We start from the raw sequence: 21,457 nt of genomic DNA on the forward strand, positions 1-21,457 counted from the left end.
CAGACTCATCCTCTGGCCAAACTCTTTCACCATTGGCTGATCCATCCTGGTGACCCTGTTGGAGTCATGTCCAACCGGGTCATCAGGAGCGATCAGCCAATTGTGAAGAAGAAAACTGACTACTTCAGGATTGGAGATAGCCTCAATGGTGCTGCCCATGCTGTCACAGATGCTTAAATGGCACAGATACAAAGATGAGTCCTTTATCTATTTCTATGGTGCAAACGTGAAAGACCAATGATCGTATTCCACAGTGTGGAGTACAGCTCCCTCTAGAGGAGAATGCAGTTACACATCACAGAAATGTTGTAATAGGTGAAACAAGAGATATGGTCCTTGATGGAAACATAATGAGATCAAGGAATTGGTGTTGTGGATAGCCATAAACACAATTGTAAAGTGAACATTTGTGCACTGCACAGCTTAATTATGGTAAAAGAACAACAACAAGAAAAGTGTGCGTGTGTGTATGCATGAGTGCGTGTGTTCTGGAACGTGACAGCGTACATTTCCACTAGAGGCCACTGTTATCACACTTCCTACATGATGCGATTAAGGCTCTTGTTTAAAAAAAAAGTTGCATATTCATAAATAAATATATGTTTTATTGTCACATACACCTAGACGTGGGCTATATTAAGGCCTAACTAAATTCAATAATGAATAGTTTATTTTAAACAATCATGTAATTACTCATTATAAACTCTAAAATGAAATACAATTGGAAAAAGTTGGAAACACTGCTCTAAATATTTCTGTACATAATAGATTTGGTAGAGCTACGAAGTTGAGCTTCGGTAGCAGCTCCATATTGTCCTTTCAAGACAACTGGGAAAAAACGAGGTCAAATCATGACGTTAGCGATCTTCAGGTCGGAAAGTCCGCGCTCTAGAAAGATCCCCGAGTTTCCGAATTGAATGAATGTTCGAAACAATTTTTCTCAATCGGAGCTCGTTGACAGTTATCTTGAATCCACGGAAATCAGAGATTTCCGAGTTCCCAGTTGTTTTGAACGCGGCAATAGCCAACGTCATTTGCGCACTCTCCACTCCGGTGATGCACCGCCAGTGCGCGGCAGCAGTTGCTCTCTGAATAAAGAACAGTCGAAGTCCGTGAGTCTTTTTGCATCCTGTCTTTCATCCATGAGAGGTGGCTTTTATTAATTGCAATTGAGTGTTAATATGTTATTGGAGGTGTGGTGGTATATTCCTCATAATTTCTCCATCATATTTTTACAGAAAGCAACAAGATATGTAGCCTAGACCTCAAATATAGTTTCGTTATGAATGGATTAAGGGAAGTCGTGTTACAGAAGTGTCTAGGTTTCTTTATTTTTTGATACTCTGTAAAATATTATAAATGAACATTTATTGTGCAATTTTATGGATTTGGTTCAGCCAGGACCATCAACACAACCGACATGGCAGTGTCCAACATGGTATTCTCTGACGTGGAAAGTTTTCTGGATACGCATCCTGAGTTGTTTGAGGACTATCTAAACAGAAAAGGGAAACATAGTATGGTGGAGAAATGGCTCAAAAATCACCAGGCAAGCAAAACTTCAGTAAGTACAACCGCAGTCGCCGAGTCGGAGAAAACAAGCGTCAGCGCCTGTAAAAACAGTTGGGCGAGCTGCAAAGGTGATGGGGGCCCGCATAGACGAGCATCGCAGAAGGAACTGCGGAAAACTTTCGCCAGGTCCAAAGCAATGAATTGCAACAGGACATATGATGAGCAAGTCAACTACAGGGCTCAGGAGCCACTGACAAGTATGAGGAGGAGAGCTCTGCTGAGAAAAGCCAGCTCGTTGCCTCCAACCACTGCCCACATCCTGAGCGCGCTCTTGGAGTCGCGAGTGAACATACCTCAGTATCCATCCACAGCTGTCGATTTCAAATATTACCTTAAAGAACACAACGAACGAGAGTTTTTCCTGGAATTGGTAAAAGACATATCTAACGACTTGGATTTAACTAGCCTCAGCTACAAAATCCTGGTGTTTGTGTGTATAATGGTCGATGCAGACCGCTGTTCCTTATTCTTAGTGGAAGGCTCAGCAAATAAGAAGACATTGGTATCCAAATTCTTTGACGTTCATGCAGGTATCACAGTTTTACCCTCCATGAGCAACTCGGATGAAGTTCAGGTTCCTTGGGGAAAGGGAATCATTGGATATGTTGCTGAGCATGGAGAGACAGTCAATATCCCAGATGCCTATCAGGTGTGTGTGAGTTTGTGTGGTTGTGTGTGTGTGTATGCCTGTGTGTGTGTGTGTGTGTGTGTGTGTGTGTGTGTGTGTGTGTGTGTGTGTGTGTGTGTGTGTGTGTGTGTGTGTGTGTGTGTGTGTGTGTGTGTGTGTGTGTGTGTGTGTGTGTGTGTGTGTGTGTGTGTGTGTGTGTGTGTGTGTGAGAGAGAGAGAGCACTCCCACCTTTGTGTTTGTTTGTCTGTGTGCAACAGATGAGATCATGTGGCACATCAACACACAGCTTTGCATTTGCATCAGAAAAATAATTGATTAATTTGCATCCTTACCTCATCTATCACCATACACACAAGCCTATGATGACCGATGACTCTTGATTAATCAACAGAAAATTGATCTCACCACATGAAGTAAAGAAAACCTACTGAAATGAAATGAAATTGAGAAGTGCATGTTTGTACTTCCGTGGTGATGTGATGTTGCACCAGCCACCAGGGAGGATGTGGACTATTGCCAAGCTGACTCCCCAGTGGCCCCAGGACCTAACGCTGATCTTAGTTGAAGTAGTCTTGATCAATTGATTTACAATCCGGTCTGCAGGCATTGAATGCACAACTCATGCATATACGTTCCTGAAGTTAGTGTGGTAGTGCCAAGCCAAACTATATTGCTTTCAATCGCACTTGAAGAATTGCTAATCAAACACAAAACCATATTAATGTTATAGTCAGGCAGGGTGCTTAGGTTGACATATCCATTCATGGTTGAAGACCATTTTTTCCCACAGCATTTTTGCATGCAACACAATGTCATCATTCCACAATGAGTTAGGGCCTGATCACGGGATCTCACAGGAAGTGATGTGCCTTATAACACTAATTTACTAATACTTGTCATGTGCGCTTATGTCTTTCCATCTTCCATGGATTGTAGGACCGTCGTTTCAGTGATGAGATTGACAAGCTGTCAGGATACAAGACCAAGTCCCTCCTCTGTATGCCCATTCACAACAGTGATGGGGAGATCATTGGAGTAGCCCAGGCCATCAACAAGAGTCCAGGAGGGGCTCTCTTCACTGAAGACGATGAGAAGGTAACTGCAATTTGACTGTTATTTTTTAATTTAATTTTCCAATCAAGAACAACATTCAAAACAGAAATGAAAAGACATTAGACAACAAACAACAATATAACAAAGTGACAATAGCCTCTTTACAAGACAACTAACAGACTAAAAAATAAATAAAATAAAAAATGATTAAGAAACATTATAAACTGGGTGGTTCAAGCCCTGAATGCTGATTGGTTGAAAGCCATTGTATATCAGACCGTATACCAGGGAATGGGTTCCCGAGTGGCGCAGCGGTCTAAGGCACTGCATCTCAGTGCAAGAGGTGTCACTACAGTCCCTGGTTCGAATCCAGGCTGTATCACATCCGGCCGTGATTGAGAGTCCCATAGGGCGGTGCACAACTGGCCCAGTGTCGTCCGGGTTTGGCCAGGGTAGGCCTTCATTGTAAATAAGAATTTGTTCTTAACTGACTTGCCTGGTTAAATAATAAATAAATATGACTAAACGTTTATTTTTACTGTTCTAGTTACATTGGTAACCAGTTTATAACAGCAAACCTCATTGGTTTGTGGTATATGGCCAATATACCACGGCTGGAGTTCTGTATCCAGGCACTCCGCGTTGTGTTGTGTTGAAGAACAGCCCTTAGCCGTGGTATATTGGCCATATACCACACCTCCTCGGTTCTTAATGCTTAATTAGATCATATGGTCACCTGAAGTCGGCTACATATTGTACATTGAGTGTGCAAAATTACCTGTGGATTAGATGGAAACAATGTGATGTTAGGGGAGATTCTCCATAAAATCAATAAAGGGTTGCCAAACTCTGTAAAATGTCTGACTTCCTCAACCAGTAAGTCATTTTCTCCAGTGGGATACAACTACTTCAGATTTCCATTTCAAGGCAATACATTTTTTGCAGTTTGATTGTTTGATAGGTAATACTTTATAACATGTTATGCCTCTGTAGTGACACTGTTGTTACACTAGTAACAACACTCAACTATTTCATTACCATTGAACAACTCAAAATATTCCCGCTTTGAGCGACGTTAACAGGAGTGTTAGGCGAATGCCAATTGCTTGTGCTGAATTTCTCAGCGTAGGTCTCTGTTTCTCCCCTTTCATCTGTCGCACGTTCCAGCCTTCAATTGTCCCCTCGTTCTGAGAGAGTCCACACATGTAATGGTCCTGACATGTCAGATATAGACGTCTGTTGTACCTCATGTGTAAAAAGGCATGCCTCCATCGTCTCTGGAACAGCCCACATCCCAGAAACAATGAAGTCGCTGAGGCAGAACACAGAGTGATATGTGGACCGTATTATGAAGACCACTTATAGAGACCATTGACGATTTCTCGTCTGAGAATCACATGAAATGGATAGAAAGAAATACACGAAATCCATCTAAGCCATTCTTAATTAAGCTGCTCTCATTCCGTTGGTAACGACTAAATGAGAGATAAGGCCAGGGGGAAGATATATCATTATTATGTGTTTACAAAACACTGACCTGTGCATTTCAGGCAAAGATAAGAGTGTTGTAGTCCAAACTGAGGGTTCACATCGGTTAGGTAACATTATCATTGTCCTGTATTAGAGCACAAGTGGCAAATGTTTTTCAGGGATACGGGTCTATAGCTGTGGGGTTTGCAAGGCTTGCAAAGGTGCAGGGGAAATGGTGTCTTTCTTATGGCTGTCTGTCCACGTTGTAAAGCAGTGGAGACTGATTGGTCGTGTACTTTATAATTACCTAAGCATTAATGTCTGCGAGCAAAACTAATTGGCTTTCCCCATCATTTATCTTTCTAACAATGAACCCCCTGAAACGGGGGCTGAACCTGCCATGCTTCTACTCAAAGGTAGAAACTCTGTCTTTCATCATCTTGGACCGCCGTAAGAAACATTTATGGATGTTGTTTATAAATAGAAGACACCCAGTTTGTAGTGTTTATTGACTCTGTCACAGTGAAGTAATCCAAATACCAATTACATTCAGTGTAGAATTGAAACGTTCACAGAGGCGCTTGCAACTACCCTGTCTTCTAGTACTAGATGACATTTTACAATGGAATTACAAGAAACTTTGACTACTTGCCACCACATTAATAGGTATGTATTAGCCAAAGTGACTAAACACTGGGGTCGTACAGTAAGCAGTAAGCTGTCAGTGGAGACACACAATGGTTAGTGAGTTTTACTGACATGTCTTCCATTCTGAATTGACTCATGCTGTACGCAGATGAGCTGAGTTGACATTTGCACCCAAGACAAAGACACAATCGTCTTTGCGCGAAGGGAAAACATAATAAGGTAGATCCAGTGAGGTAGGAAGGATGCTGGCGTCTCACATTGATCTTCCTGATGGGATCTGCGGATTTCTAATGAGCTGTTATTTGGCACAGTTATTCATTTAGCTCGCTAGCCAGTCTCAGCTAGAGGCATAACGAGTCTGCACTGCTGCTCGGTACTTACGCACTTCAAACCCTTCCACGGCCAGGCAGAGGCAGGCAGCCCTGTGACGTGGCTCACAGTTGTGCAGGGTAGATTTCCAAGGCACATGTTGTCTTCCTTCATCAGTGCGTCTCTTAGCCTTGCATTCTTCCCGAAAAACAACAACTGCGTAAAGCTAAAGGCAGAGGACTCTTTGAAAATAAAAATGAAACCCTTTCGGATATGTTATGGTAGGTAGAATGCACTTATTAAAGGTTTAGAGTTGTCCCACTGTGTATAATGGGTGGAGGGACTAACACAGGGACTAACACAGTCTCTTCACTGTGTTTTCAGCACGTTTCACATTGCATTAGCATCACGCCAATGCACGGGATGGTTACAACTGAATTAGTAATGAAATCCTATGTTGGCCTTTGAGAACGGCAGAAGCTGCATGCTACAATGCAGTAATGCTTCAATTGAAAGACCTTTTGTAGAATTACATTTATGAAGTGCACCCTTTCAAACAGACTATCCATTTTTGCTGCACATGTTTAATTTTGTGTAGACCCCCCTCCCAATCTGTTGTTGTAAATAAGTGCTTATCACCAACACACTGCACGATCATTTAATATATTACCGTAGCTAAACATATTTTATGTCTTTGTTCTCAAATGCCACGCTCTGTAAATTGTGTTATGTTGATACCCTACAGGATTAGAGTACTTTGGAAAGCTTGGATAATTTATGCATAATTGTATTTCCTCATTATCTTTATTGGATAAATACACCGATAGACTTTCTCAGACGCAAATAACTTGACCCCATGGTGCAGTGTCTGGTCCTTGAATTATTATTTAGTTTTGCTTGATACTATACTATAATATTACTGTTTTAAAGATCATTTCAAATCTTATTGTGTAAAATGAGCTAATTGAACACTGCTAAATTGCGCTCCCCTGTCTGTCGAAAAGTGTGTTGACTGTATACCTGTTTATACACCTGTCAGGTGACTGAGCTGCAACAACTGAAATGGTATTGGCAGCCAAACAACACCTGTTCCCACATTCTCAAGTTTTTGGCATGGCTCTGCCACGTTCCCTGTCCAATTGAGTTACTGTAATACTGTAACATCCACTTTCGCTCAATTTCACCACTGTACATTTGTAGAGAAGGATGAGGGAACACCATGTCTCATTGGAGCCAAGTCCCCATCTGAAATGTTACAAAATGAAGATTTGAAAAAACGTAAATAAATACAATCCTGGACTGAGGTTACCAGCATTGTCTCTTTCTCTCTTTCTGGAGCAAAAGACCAATATGTATGGCCGATGATTAGCCATTTTCAATTTGGTATTCAAGTACAATTAACTATAATCACACCTCACACATTGCTGTAATAGACTCCCGGATGGTATGATAACTGAGATTAAGTGAGGCGATAATAAGACAGTAAATCAGACAGTAAAGTCCTATATCGCTGACCAATACAGCTGATAGTTTACCATGGGTTCAATGCTGATCACGTTGGAGTGGGAGCCTTATTATGTCTATGTACCACAGTGGGGAGGGTGTACATTGTTGGGGGCTGGGTTGCATGCCTGTACGGTCACCACACAACTTCTCCTCTCCTGTCCCCTGCCCCCTGCCCTGGATAAAGGAAATGTAAATTAAAGACCCCAATGAAATTATTGAGCCTGTCCGGTAACCGTGTCATCAGTCTTACCAGGATATTGCTAGTGTTTGGGCGTTGAGACATGGCCTACTAGAATGATGCTGAGACATTTGTTTATTTCTTTACCTGTATCCCCATTAGCTTTTTCAGAAGCAGTAGCTAATCTTCCTAAGGGTCCACAAAAAAAACACAAAACACAACAAGTAACGAAACACTGACAGACACACAAGGACAGACACACAAATTGAAAAATTGGAGATGGAAGGGAGTTCCATGAGATCATGGCTCTGTATAAAACTGTGCGCCGTCGTGAATTTGGTTTGAACTTGGGGACTGTGAAGAGACCCCTGGTGGCATGTTATGTACTGTATGTATGGGTGTCTGGGATTAATGTTATTTGATTATGCAGACAATCTGGAATTTTCGTCACAATATTATTTCTCATTAAAGCTTGGAGAAGCAGTTACTTTCTCGTCAACCCTCAACCAGGAAAGACTGGCAGGCATGTTGCTGATGTTAGTTCTGTATATGCAGTTAAGGGCAAGGTGTGCTGCTCTGTTCTAAGCCAGACACTAATCAAGATGGGACAAGACCAGAGCCCGAAAACCGAGTACATTTGGTTTTTGCGACATAAACACAGAACATCTTTTTCTAACAGACATACCCCTCCTCATCTTCACAACAACTTTGTCGATATGAATTACCCATGATAATTGACCATCTAATGTCATTACGTAGGACTTTATCTTCCTCTACTTGCTCAATGGTGGTGGCTATTCAGCATGATGTGGCAGAGGTCCCTGATGATCTTCTTGGCCTGCCTGCGACACCTGGTGTTGTAGGTGTCCTGGAGGCCTGGCAGTGTGCACCCAATGGTACGTTGGGAGGAGGTGATGTGGTTTATAACTAGCCTCTGAAAGCATATCATGATGACGGAAATGAGTGCTACAGGTCAAGTAGTCATTCAGTTCAGTTACTTTCCCTTTCTTGGGCACAGGATATCTTGAAGCAAATGGGGATAACAGTATGAGCTAGAGAGAGATTGCACATGGGCTAACATCATGTGAGGCGCGCAGTGCTGACTCGTTCCCCTGGCTGACAGCTGTCAAGAAGGCTGGGCGGTGAAGCTCGACCATAGAGATAGATAGAAGACTCATCTTTCTATCTTTGCTATTATAATGTCAGTGACAGCATGGGCATCGCCAGTGAGGCTACCACCCATAGGAATCCCCCCAGTTGTCTACTTTGACTAATTTAAAATGTCGGAGGCATGGTGGAAACTCTTAATGGCGCTTCCCGTGCTAAAATGGCCTTTTGGCCACGAGAGGCCTCTATCATTCTTTATGAGCTCGACCGAACATGCTTCGTTGGACAGCCCTCAGTGACACAGAGCAGGAAATGGTGCTTGGCTCTTTTGATTGGCTGCACTCATGTTGAACTGATGTTGAAATTATGTAGTGTAGCTCGCTCCCGATAAGGCCAGACCCTTGGAGCAAATCAGAGTAATTAGTGCCAATTTGGGCTTGAAGTGATGATCATTATGGAGGACTGGGCCTGTAACCTTTCATCAAATGCCCTCTTCCTCTGCTGCTGATTCACCCTGTTACCCATGGGGGGATTTTCTCTGATTCAGGGATCACTGCAGTGTGATCTTCAAGGTTAGCTGTTTGGCATGAGGTTTGTAAAAACTCTACAAATGTTGAAGGTCTCATTAACATCTCAAATGTGAATTTGGGAGAAATATTTTTAGTGGTAATACTGTAGTAACACAGTGTGTTGAATATTGATCTAGAGATGGATGACACAGGGCGTACATTACAATAACTCGCAGTTATTAATGTGACAAAATATGTCTGTGTTTTTGATCATGTCAAGTCACACTACATGTCGTACCATTGAGAAAGCTGTGTTTGGAGTCCACATACCCCTGTCCTCCAATTTTGTTCAAGTCCGCACCATTTCTAAGCTTGCAGATGGAACTGTAGTCTGCAGAACACAAGGACACCATAATAGTCACCGCGATTTAAAGGCTCTCAATCCTCTACTGGAATTAAGCTCCATAAAGAACCAGAGCACTTTATAGCCAAAGCACTTCTAGAGAATATGTCGCAGGAGTAATATATTGTAGTTCAAAGTCTTTTCACACATAACCTAACTTGACATTATTGCGCTGATGCAACACTTACTGTTGTTTCAATGCAATGTGTTTTTTTTAAATGCCTTTTTCTTTTTTTTATGTACTCTCTACAACATTGGTTCATCTTGAATTGTTTACAATCATGTAAGTGGTAGAATTTGATTGTATTTATAAATTAATAATTAGTTACTAGTCAATATAAAAGATCTTCATACTTTAAACAGAATTCAAACAGGCCGAACATGTTAACTAAGTTGGGGAAAGCTGAGAGAGGAAGAGGTGAAGCGAGAGGGTCCACTCCCATTAAAATGTGAATACAGCGTTAAGCAGATCAGCTGCCTTCCAGCCTTTGTGACAACAACTCCCATTGTTAGGCTGGAGACTAGACCATCTTGTCATTATATACAGTATCTCTGGCTTTCCCCAACTTAGGTCCTGCTTTTTTCACGCTCCCTCACCAATGGTCGCATTGACCAAACGGTCCCCCGCCCATTTTGCTTATCTTCCATTGAAAAGGAATGGCTTCAGTTGTTTCATCGCCCTACATCGTCTTCAGTTAATCAGCACCGTTCGACATCATGTGGTGGCATTAGAAGGCTTGTTTTACCCAATCAGTAGTGGTCTGCATGAAGTTAGAGCCACTCAGTGCTGTTAAAGTGTTCTGTGAAAACGTAGCTCCGCAGTCAATAAAGGCATATAAAAGGTTGTGAACCCGCCCTGATAGCTTCCACAGCCACGCACAAGACCCACAGGAAACTAGATCATTCATCTTCACCTGATCTGTGAAGTGTCTGGAATTATTCATGGTCAAATTGAATAATAAGAGCCAGCTGCATGGTGAGAATTTGTCTCAGTGTGGATTCCTCTTACATCAATAATTGATGCCACCTCCATAAAGAGCAATCACAGCTAAATGCATTTGGAAAGTGCTACATGCACTGCTGACGCAAGTTAGAGAGAACCCTAGTGACATCAGAGGGAAACGGGAGACTTACTGCTGTACGCAGGGGGAGAATAGACGCAACACGGCAAGACTCTTGGCACAGCAACAATGGGCTGAATGGCATAACATCTCTGAATAGATTGAATACAATCCTTAGCTAGCTCAACTAGCTACTGTAAACAGCTTGTGTAGCTAACAAAATAATTAAGAGCCAGGCTTAGGTGTACAGCAGCCTACTGCAACGCCGTCACGTCCTCTTGGCTTCCCCTACATTAGTAGTGGGTCCCCAAGGCCTTAGTCAGTTTCATTATTAAACCACACCTTTACTGGTCAGCCCTCTGGCCTCTATGGGCTGAAGCCTCTTATTTGTAATGCAGCCTTGTAGTATAATGGACCTGCTGCAACCTATGCTTTACTTGAGCGTGTGTGTCCCTCTCCTCTTCCCGTTACTTATACAGGCAGATCCATAGCGGGGTCCCCAAAGTCTTGTCTGTAATTAATGAGATCTTGCTGGACGCTGGACAGCCGCTCTGGAAAATCATTATTAAATCATTCAATAGCTTTAGTGGATGTACAGGTGTATATGCTGTATATAGCGTTGCTGTCTTTCCCCTTATGTTCTGAATGTGAACGTGCTCTATGCGTTATGACGTGTATGTGTGTGTATAGTGAATGCTGTGTAGGCTGCAGAGTCACCCTAGGAAGCATGAGAGTGAATGTATGTGGTAAGCTAGTGACCGGCGGGAGATGCAGAGGCGAGGTGATTGATAGAGATGGTAAGCTGCTTAGTCCTAAAGGGAAATGTGTAGAATAAAACCATTGCCAGCATCATAGATGGACACAGTTGTCCCAAACTTGGCAATGGGTTGTCTGTCTTAGGCTGGAGTTGTCGGTAGTGAGAAGAGCCACGATTTCTCCCTCTGAGGATCTTCTGACATGCCCGCAGATCTCACGATGGTCCATGCTCCTTGGGACATTGAAATTGACATTTACAATGGTTAAGGTTAGGGTTAGGTAAGGATTATGGGTAAGGGTAGGGTTTAAGGTTAGGGTTTAGGAGGTAGGGACGTCCCAAGCATCCCGAATAGCACCGGCTGTTTCCGACAGTGAAACATCAGCTTTCCTCAGTGTAAAGAGAGCTGGCGGACAAGAGGATCTGTGTAACAGTATCTGACGTACCACCGGTAACAGCTGAGTAACTCCCCATTGTTCTTAGGGGTCTGAAACCTAAGTGCATTCGTTGGACGTTGTTGGTTAACGCGGTATAAGCAGCAGCCAAAAACAGGTGATTTGACTAAACAATGTGAAGCAAAGGACTCTAAATGCTCTTGATCCTTCGTCACAGGGCAGTGGTGTAAGTGTCTCTCAGGTAAGGCCCCATGGTCTGTGAGATAGACCTGCCCGTACTCTGTCCCAGATACCGTAGATCTGATTAGTACGGCGATCTCCACAGCACACTGTAAAGTACCACACACCCCTTCTCAGTCGCTGGCTATGCGTGCATGGATGTGCCTCAGAGCATTGTCGAGAATATTGGAATGGCAGCAACAGAAGGAATGCCGTTCGATTTCTGCCAGCCAAGCGTTGATTAGATTTTCATAACACGCTAATGAACCCCCCAGCCATCAAGAGTCATACATCATCTAGCCTGCCCTGTAAGCAGGTGGACCCATGTTTTGTGATACAGAAAGAAAGAAAAGGTGGAGTGGAACATGAAATCTGTTATGCAATTCATGTTATCACCTTGAGGCAAAGGGTCAAACCATTCAGTCAAACGGGGGAAATGTAAACTGGATTGATTTATTTGTTTTGGCAATTAAATGACACTGATGAAAGGCCATTCTTTATTAGGTCCATTTTAAAGGTGTGTTTCCCCCCCGGGATGGTATGAGAATACAACCGTGCACACAGCTATGCCATATTTTCATTCCCCTATAGAGTAAAACTGGCCTCAATATTAATAAAGGCAATATTTTTTGGGTCAGAAAATGACAGATTAAGCCAATTGTTTTTCAATGGCAGTCATATGGTGACGGATAAAGGACAACAGAGATGATTGTCTGTCCATAAATGCACAATATGTCCGCCTTTTTACATTTGAAGCTCATCCGAAAATCGATGAGTTGAACTTTTGACGGACAATACGGACAATAGCTGAATAAATATACAATTCCATTCGTGTTCATGCGTCTCTGTGTGGCCATAGCCTAATAGGGCAGCTGGCAATCATTCTTCTGACTTGGAAGACTTTGAACTCAGCAACCATATGGCTTATTGCTCTCACATTGACTGTCCTATCTTCAACGAACCTTTCCCCCCTGACATTGGTGTATTGAACAGTAACGGTTCCTCGGAATCTATTGGCTGGTCACTGAGTGTCAGGCCGGGCGTCCTTTGAACAGTGAACCCTTTTTTCCTGTGTTGAGCTCAGCGTCTGTATGTCCAACCTATTGACTGTCTGTCTGATGTGATGTCTCCACAGGTGCTGCAGATGTACCTGCCCTTTTGTGGGATCGCCATCTCCAACGCACAGCTCTTCGCTGCCTCCAGAAAAGAGTATGACAGGAGTCGGGTAAGGGAAGCAGGCAGGGACAAGCCAAGGCAGGGTTGGGGGTTGGAGTCTACATCCCCATAGAGCAGCCCACCTCCTCCCCATTGCTGACACTAGTGAGGCTGGGTATTGATCTTTATGAGCCCACTTGCTGCCACTGCAGTAGGGATCAGGGAGCCATGTACAGCCCTGCCTGGACCTCTGTTGGAGGAGGGGGCGGGAGGAGGTGGAAGGGACCAGCAGTGTGCCGAGAGGGTCCAGGGTGTAAATCTCACAGGAGGCGTCTAGAGACGCTCTAATGCTTGTCCCACATTGATCTCTGATGGGGGAGAACATAATGAGAACAGAGACCCGCGAGAAGAGGGGAGAGAGATACAGAGATCCTCCACCGTTACTCACTGGTTTATGCTCTCTGCTGTGTCTTATTGAGTTGGTAGTGCTTTAGATAAAGTGCCTGATCTACTTTATTGTGGAACGGTGGCATATGATATTATCCTGTCCCCTTATGTATTAGAAACCATCATAATTCTAGCTCTGTGAGGTGAAACATCTCCATTGAAATGGCTTTGAGTATTTATTAGTTGCGTCTGAAAAGTGATTTTATGTCTTGTGCAGTGTCTAGTTGACCAGACATGCATTGACTAATAGCAGCAGTAATGTCCGTGTGTCTGTGCTGTGACCTTTGACCCGCAGTCGCTCCTGGAGGTGGTCAACGACCTGTTTGAGGAGCAGACAGACCTGGAGAAGATTGTGAGGAAGATCATGTACCGCGCCCAGACTCTGCTCAAGTGTGAGCGCTGCTCTGTCCAACTGCTGGAGGACATTGAGTCACCGGTAGGCTCTTATTCTCTCTCTCTCCATCTTTCCTCACTGACTAGGGTTAGATCTCTATACAGAATTAATATCTATCTGATGTATTGTGCTTTGTACTTGACAAACTGTTTGTTACTTCAGTACCTGAGGAAATGCTGGAGGGACATTTCCATTTGAAACAATTCTACCAGTGGTGTTTTCTCTTTTCATCCCACAGGTGGTGAAATTCACCAAGTCGTTCGAACTGCTGTCCCCCAAATGCAGTGCAGACATAGAAAGCAGGTGAAGTTGGTGCACAGTTGTCCATCCCAACAGTCCACTCATTCCCATGGAGAAATCCACTGTCCAGTCTGGATGTACTGATTAACATATGAACACTTCACCACCTCATACTGTATACGGAATCTCCTCTGTAAAAAAATCTCTTCATATTTATCAGAGTCATCAAAAGACCCGTGGCCTAATTGGCCAACTTAAATGCACATTTGACAAATGAGTTTGTGTGACATTTACGGATTTAAAGATTCAAATCTGTCCAGTTGACAGCCCTTTGAAAGCAGGAGTTCTTTCCACATGAGCTGCGTGTGTGCTTCTGCGTAGTGAGTGCAGCTCGTATTCTGTCACACAAATATTCCCATTTCCCTCTGCTCCTGATGTCAAGGCTCTCGCCAAAGAATCGCAGCTCCGCCTCTGCAGACATACACTGCCGGCGGACCTGCGAAGTCTGTGCAGAACCTCATCTGACGAGTTCTGAGCTCAAACAGTGAAAACTGTTTGTTCATTTTCTCTGTGGAACTTCTTTCGAAAAAGGGAAGAAAATGTGGAGATTAAATATGGCGGAAGTCCTCCGTAATTGGGGTTTGGAGCTTCTCTCCCCCGCGAGGCAGGGGAAGGGCTGGAAGTGGAGGGGCTGGAGACAATGTGGGTTGTTTATGGATGGAAAACCCTCACCAAAAGGATGACAAATTATCCTAAGTCCGGTGCAGGCTACAACAGACATGCCCACTTCAAGGCTGCAATGATAACTACTGCAGTAATTAAAAAAAGCATCTTAGCATAATGATATAGTAATCAGTGAAATGTCAGGCTGCATGGCTGGCCAGTTCAGCCTTTTCTGACAGGAGACGCATAACCTTTGATTTGTGTTGCTCTTATCATGTGAAGTGCACACTGCTCTCCCATAATGGCAGACAAATGACCATAGCCTGATTCCAAGTTATAAAGTAAACAGAAATGATCACCAAGTTCAAAGGAATATGTGTTTATGATGCTATTCCAAAAGGTTATTTTTGCGTAGGGGATTGTGCAAGATTTATGTGTTTAATTAAGTGAATAAATCTGACGTCAAAGGCGTAGGCTTTTTAAAGCACCTGGGAAATTCTATACCCTTGGGGAGAATAATTTTGAGGTACTGTGTGCTTCCTTTGCTGGTTCTCTGGCTGCACCTAACGGGAGGCAGAAGAAGCTAGAGAAGTGATCACACGAGGTTTAGTCCCTGCTGCGTGTGTGTGGGTTTTACATCTACATGGGGGAGATATCAGAGAGATTTCAGAGGACACAGTGTCTCTATGTGTATCTTTAAAGTTCCTTGTCAATAAACAAGTATGTACAGTATGGTGTCATTAGGGGAAAGGCACAGGAGGTGCTAGCTGAGAAATATGCTATGGATGCACCCTAACCTGAATGCGAAGCCTGTGTCGAGGAAGGAGTCAATTCTCCCGCAGTGTGGGCGTCTACTGGGGAGGAAGACAATCCCACAATTAACTTTTCATTACTTCAGAAGGTGCTGGAAAGCCTTATTGATATCCATGAGACATTCATTAAATACAAATCATGGTAAAAAGGGAAACAACAACAGCGGACGTGCATGTGCCTGAGTTTGAGATGTGAAAATTAATCCCTTTTCTAAGATGATAATGATGACGGTTATTGATGGTCAAAGACCAAACCAACCAAACAAACGGTTGAACAACATGTTCCGACCCACAATGGAAGATTGGTCCTCTCAGTGAACAAGCATGTGACTATGGTCCTTCTCCTCTTCTCCACTGCATGTCAATAATTACAACAACCCAAATATTTAACTTTCTCTCTTCTCTTCCCTCCACGTCCGGGTGTCCCTGTAGTTTTAAAGACAGCATGGAGAAGTCCTCCTACTCTGATTGGCTCATCAACAACAGTATAGCAGAGTTGGTAGCGTCCACTGGTCTGCCCGTCAACATCAGTGATGCCTACCAGGATCCCCGGTTTGACGCAGAGGTAAAATCATCTCCTCTAGAGCTACATTACAATATACAGTTGAAGTCAGAAGTTTACATACACTTAGGTTGGAGTAATTTTAAAATCGTTTTTCAACCACTCCACAAATTTCTTGTTAACAAACTATAGTTTTAGCAAGTCGGTTAGGACATCTACTTTGTGCATGACACAAGTCATTTTTCCAACAATTGTTTACAGACAGATTATTTCACTTATAATTCACTGTATCACAATTCCAGTGGGTCAGAAGTTTACATACACTAAGTTGACTGTGTCTTTAAACAGCTTGGAAAATTCCAGAAAATCATGGCTTTAGAAGCTTCTGATAGGTTAATTGACATAATTTGCATCAATTGGAGGTGTACCTGTGGATGTATTTCAAGGACTACCTTCAAACTCAGTGCCTCTTTGCTTGACATCAAGGGAAAATAAAAATAAACCAGCCACGACCTCAGAAAAACTTGTAGACCTCCACAAGTCTGGTTCATCCTTGGGAGCAATTTCCAAATGCCTGAAGGTACCACATTCACCTGTATAAACAATAGTACGCAAGTATAAACACCATGGGACCACGCAGCCGTCATACCGCTCAGGAAGGAGACGCGTTCTGTCTCCTAGAGATTAATGTACCTTGGTGCAAAAAGTGCAAATCAATCCCAGAACAACAGCAAAGGACCTTGTGAAGATGCTGGAGGAAAGGTACAAAAGTATCTATATCCACAGTAAAACGAGTCCTATATCGACATAACCTTCAAGGCCGCTCAGCAAGGAAGAAGCCACTGCTCCAGAACTGCCATAAAAAAGCCAGACTACGTTTTGCAACTGCACATGGGGACAAAGATCATACTTTTTGGAGAAATGTCCTCTGGTCTGATGAAATAAAAATAGAACTGTTTGGCCATAATGACCATTGTTAGGTTTGGAGGAAAAAGAGGGAGGCTTGCAAGCCGAAGAACACCATCCCAACCGTGAAGTACGGTGGTGGCAGCATCATGTTGTGGGGGTGCTTTGCTGCAGGAGGGACTGGTGCACTTCACAAAATAGATGGCATCATGAGGATGGAAAATTATGTGGATATATTGAAGCAACATCTCAAGACATCAGTCAGGAAGTTAAAGCTTGGTCGCAAATGGGTCTTCCAAATGGACAATGAGCACAAGCATACTTCCAAAGTTTGGGGTCATGACTTAAGGACAACAAAGTCAAGGTATTGGAGTGGCCATCGCAAAGACCTGACCTCAATCCTATAGAAAATGTGTGGGCAGAACTGAAAAAGCGTGTGCGAGCAAGGAGGTCTACAAACCTGACTCAGTTACATCAGCTCTGTCAGGAGGAATGGGCCAAAATTCACCTAACCTATTGTGGGAAGCTTGTGGAAGGCTACCCAGAACGCTACCAAATGCTAATCGAGTGTATGTAAACCTCTGACACACTGGGAATGTGATGAACAAAATAAAAGCTGAAATAAATCATTCTCTCTACTATTATTCTGACATTTTACATTCTTAAAATGAAGTGGTGATCCTAACTGACCAAAGACAGGGAATTGTTACTAGGATTAAATGTCAGGAATTGTGAAAACTGAGTTTAAATGTATTTGGCAAAGGTGTATGTAAACTTCCGACTTCAACTGTACTGTATACAGTGCCTTCAGAAAGTATTCAGACCCTTTGACTTTTTCCACATTTTGTTAGGTTACAGCCTTATTCTAAAATTGATTATTGTTTTTTCCCCTCATCAATCTACACACAACATAATGACAAAGCAAAAATAGTTTTGTAGAAATGTTTTGCAAATTTATATATATATATCAAATCTATATATCACATTACATAAGTATTCAGACCCTTTACTCAGTGCTGTATTGAAGGACCTTTGGCAGCGATTACAGCCTTGAGGTATTCTCAGGTATGATGCTACAAGCTTGGCACACCTGTATTTGGGGAGTTTCTCCCATTCTTCTCTGCAGATCCTCTCAAGGTCTGTCAGGTTGGATGGGGAGAGTTGCTGCACAGCTATTTTCAGGTCTCTCCAGAGATGTTCGATCGAGTTCAAGTCCAGACTCTGTCTGGGCCACCCAAGGACATTCAGAGACCTGTCCCGAAGCCACTCCTGTTTTGTCTTGGCTGTGTGCTTAGGGTCTATTGGAAAATGAACCTTCGCCCCAGTCTGAGGTCCTGAGCACTCTGGAGCAGGTTATCATCAAGGATCTCTCTGTACTTTGCTCCGTTCATCTTTGCCTCGATCCTAACTAGTCTCCCAGTCCCTGCCGCTGAAAACATCCCCACAGCATTGTGCTTCCACCACCGTGCTTCACCGTAGGGATTGTGCCAGGTTTCCTCCAGATGTGACGCTTGGCATTCAGTCCAGAGAATCTTGTTTCTTGTCGTCTGAGAGTCATTTAGGTGCCTTATGGCAAACTCCAAGCAGGCTATCATGTGCCTTTTACTGAGGAATGGCTTCTGTCTGGCGGAGTGCTGCAGAGATGGTTGTCCTTCTGGAAGGTTCTCCCATCTTCACAGACAAACTCTAGAGCTCTGTCAGAGTGACCATCGGGTTCTTGGTCACCTCCCTTACCAAGGCCCTTCTCCCCTGATTGCTAAGTTTGGCCTGGCAGCCAGCTCTAGGGAGGGTCTTGGTGAATCCAAACTTCTTCCATTTAAGAATGATGGAGGCCACTGTGTTCTTGGGGACCTTCAATGCTGCAAAAATGTTTTGGTACTCCCCAGATCTGTGCCTCGACACAATCCTGTCTCGGATTGCTCTACGAACAATTCCTTCTACCTCATGCCATGGTTTTTGCTCTGACATGCACTGTCAACTGTGTGACCTTATATAGACAGGTGTGGCCTTTCCAATTTAATTTACCACAGGTGGACTCCAATCAAGTTATAGAAACATCTCAAGGATGATCAATGGAAACAGTATGCACCTGAGCTCAATTTCTAGTCTCATAGCAAAGGGTCTGAATACCTATGTAAATAAGGTATTACTGTTTTTTATATTTAATAAATGTGCAAAAAAAATGTTAACCTGTTTTTGCTTTATCATTATTGGGTATTTGTGTGTAGATTGCTGAGGATTTGTTCTCTCCATTTAATCCATTTTAGAATAAGGCTGTAACGTAACAAAATGTGGAATAAGTGAAGGGGTCTGAATACTTTCCGAAGGCACTGTATGTACCATGTTTAGGTGCTTACTGTACAGTATATACATTTACTGTATGTATTTGAATGATAACCGAAACCATTCAGCAGCTATTTTTATTGGTTAAAATCGGAGAAGCAAGCCTCATAAAAGACCCAAACAATACTACAGCTTTGATCGCTGTCACATGATTATGAATTATAAATGATAATATCCGTTTGATATGGCTCCGAGGCTTTTCTGTCTGATGTTTGAGTTCCGATCTCAACGGTTGATCTTCACGTGATAATAATGGCAGATAAAATGCAACCAACGGTGCCCCTGTTTTTGTGATTGTATTGCAAATGATTATGTCCGATCCATAGTGAACCTTGTACCTATGCAGAGTTGAAATACTGCTGAAAGAATGCATGCGTTACATTCTCTACAGTGCCTTCAGAAAGTATTCACACCCCTTGACTTTTTCCACTTGTTGTGTTACAGCATACACACAATACCACGTGGTATTGAATCAACAACATTGTAGTTACTCCACAATTCTAACCGAACTGACACACAATACCACATAATGTGAAAGTGTAATTATGTTTTTCAACATTTTTACAAGTTAATACAACATTTAAAGCTGAAATATCTCGAGTCAAGTATTCAAGCCCTTTAATATGGCAAGCCTAAATAGGTTTAGGAGTAAATATGTGCTTAACAAGTCTCATAATAAGTTGCATGGACTCACTCGGTGTACAATAATAGTGTTTAACATGATTTTTGAATGACTACCTCATCTCTTTACCCCACACATACAATTATCGGTAAGGTCTCTCAGTCGAACAGTGAATGTTAAACACAGATGCAACCACAAACATCAGGGATGTTTTCTAATACCTTGCAAAGAAGGGGTACCTATTGGTAGATAAAAAAAAATAAGATGGTGTATCAATACACCCAGTCAATACAAAGGTAAAGACGTCCTTCCTAACTCAGTTGCCGGAGAGGAAGGAAACCACTCAGGGATTTCACCATGAGGCCAATGGTGACTTTAATACAGTTACAGAGTATAATGGCTATGATAGGAGAAAACTGAGGATGAATCAACAACATTGCAGTTACTCCACAATTCTAATCTAACTGACAGAGTGAAAAGAAGGAAGCTTGTACAGAATACAAATATTCCAAAGCATGCTTTCTGTTTGCACTATAGTAATACCACAAAACATGTGGCGAAGCAATTCACTTTTTGTCCTCAATACAAAGTATTATGTTTGTGGCAAATCCATTACAACACAATGCTGAGTACCACTCCAGATATTTTCAAGCATAGTGATGGCTGCATCATGTTATGGCTATGCTTGTCATATTTAAGGACTGGGAAGTTTTTCAGGGTAAAAAAAAGAAACGGAATGGCACTAAGCACAGGCAAAGAACCTAGAGGGAAACCTGGTTCAGTCTGTTTTCTACCAAACACTGGGAGATTAATTCACCTTCCAGCAGGAAAATAACCTAAAACACAATGCCAAATCTACACTGGAGTTGCTTACCAAGAAGACAGTGAATGAACATGAGTGGCCGAGTTACAATTTAGACTTAAATCGGCTTGAATATCTAGGGCAAGACCTGAAAATGGTTGCATAGCTATGATCAACAACCAATTTGACAGAGCTTGAAGAATTTTGAGAAGAATAATGGGCAGATGTTGCTCAATCCAGGTGTGGAAAGCTCTTAGAGCTCTTAGAGATGACTCACAGCTGTAATCGCTGCCAAAGGTGCTTCTACAATGTATTGACTCAAGGGTGTGAATACTTATGTAAATTAGATAGTTCTGTATTTCATAAATTTGCAAACATTTCTAAAAACATGTTCTCACTTTGTCATGATGAGGTATTGTGTGTAGATGGGTGAGATTTAAAAAAAATATATATAATCAAATTTGTAACAAAACCAAATGTAGATGAAGGGGTATGAATACTTTCTGAAGGCACTGTATGTCTTTCAAGGATACAGTTTACATGTCTAATAAATCCTAACAGCCCATTTTCAGCTCCAGTCTCTTTTCTCTTTCATTTAGGCAGATCAGTTCTCCGGCTTCCACATTCGTTCAGTGCTTTGTGTACCTATTTGGAACAGCAACCATCAAATCATTGGTAAATTCTCAAATTGTCCTTTTTTTTCACAGACTTCTTTTGATAGTCAGTTGTGCCATTACATGTTCGTTGATAAATCTGTG

At 42.5% G+C, this 21,457-nt stretch overlaps 1 protein-coding gene across 1 annotated transcript in view; it reads left to right on the forward strand.

The window, feature by feature from the left end:
• Positions 1-1,065: 1,065 nt before the first annotated feature.
• pde11a (phosphodiesterase 11a) overlaps positions 1,066-21,457 on the forward strand; it is a 57,161-nt gene continuing 36,769 nt past the window's right edge. The window contains exons 1-7 of the mRNA XM_064944719.1: positions 1,066-2,221; positions 3,138-3,296; positions 12,949-13,038; positions 13,711-13,851; positions 14,048-14,112; positions 15,957-16,089; positions 21,299-21,374. Of these exons, the coding sequence (XP_064800791.1) occupies positions 1,421-2,221; positions 3,138-3,296; positions 12,949-13,038; positions 13,711-13,851; positions 14,048-14,112; positions 15,957-16,089; positions 21,299-21,374 (1,465 nt within the window). The 5' untranslated portion in view covers positions 1,066-1,420. The remainder of the gene's footprint in view (positions 2,222-3,137; positions 3,297-12,948; positions 13,039-13,710; positions 13,852-14,047; positions 14,113-15,956; positions 16,090-21,298; positions 21,375-21,457) is intronic.

The sequence above is a fragment of the Oncorhynchus masou genome, chromosome 29 (assembly GCF_036934945.1).
Source record: "Oncorhynchus masou masou isolate Uvic2021 chromosome 29, UVic_Omas_1.1, whole genome shotgun sequence".
Taxonomy (NCBI): Eukaryota; Metazoa; Chordata; class Actinopteri; order Salmoniformes; family Salmonidae; genus Oncorhynchus; species Oncorhynchus masou.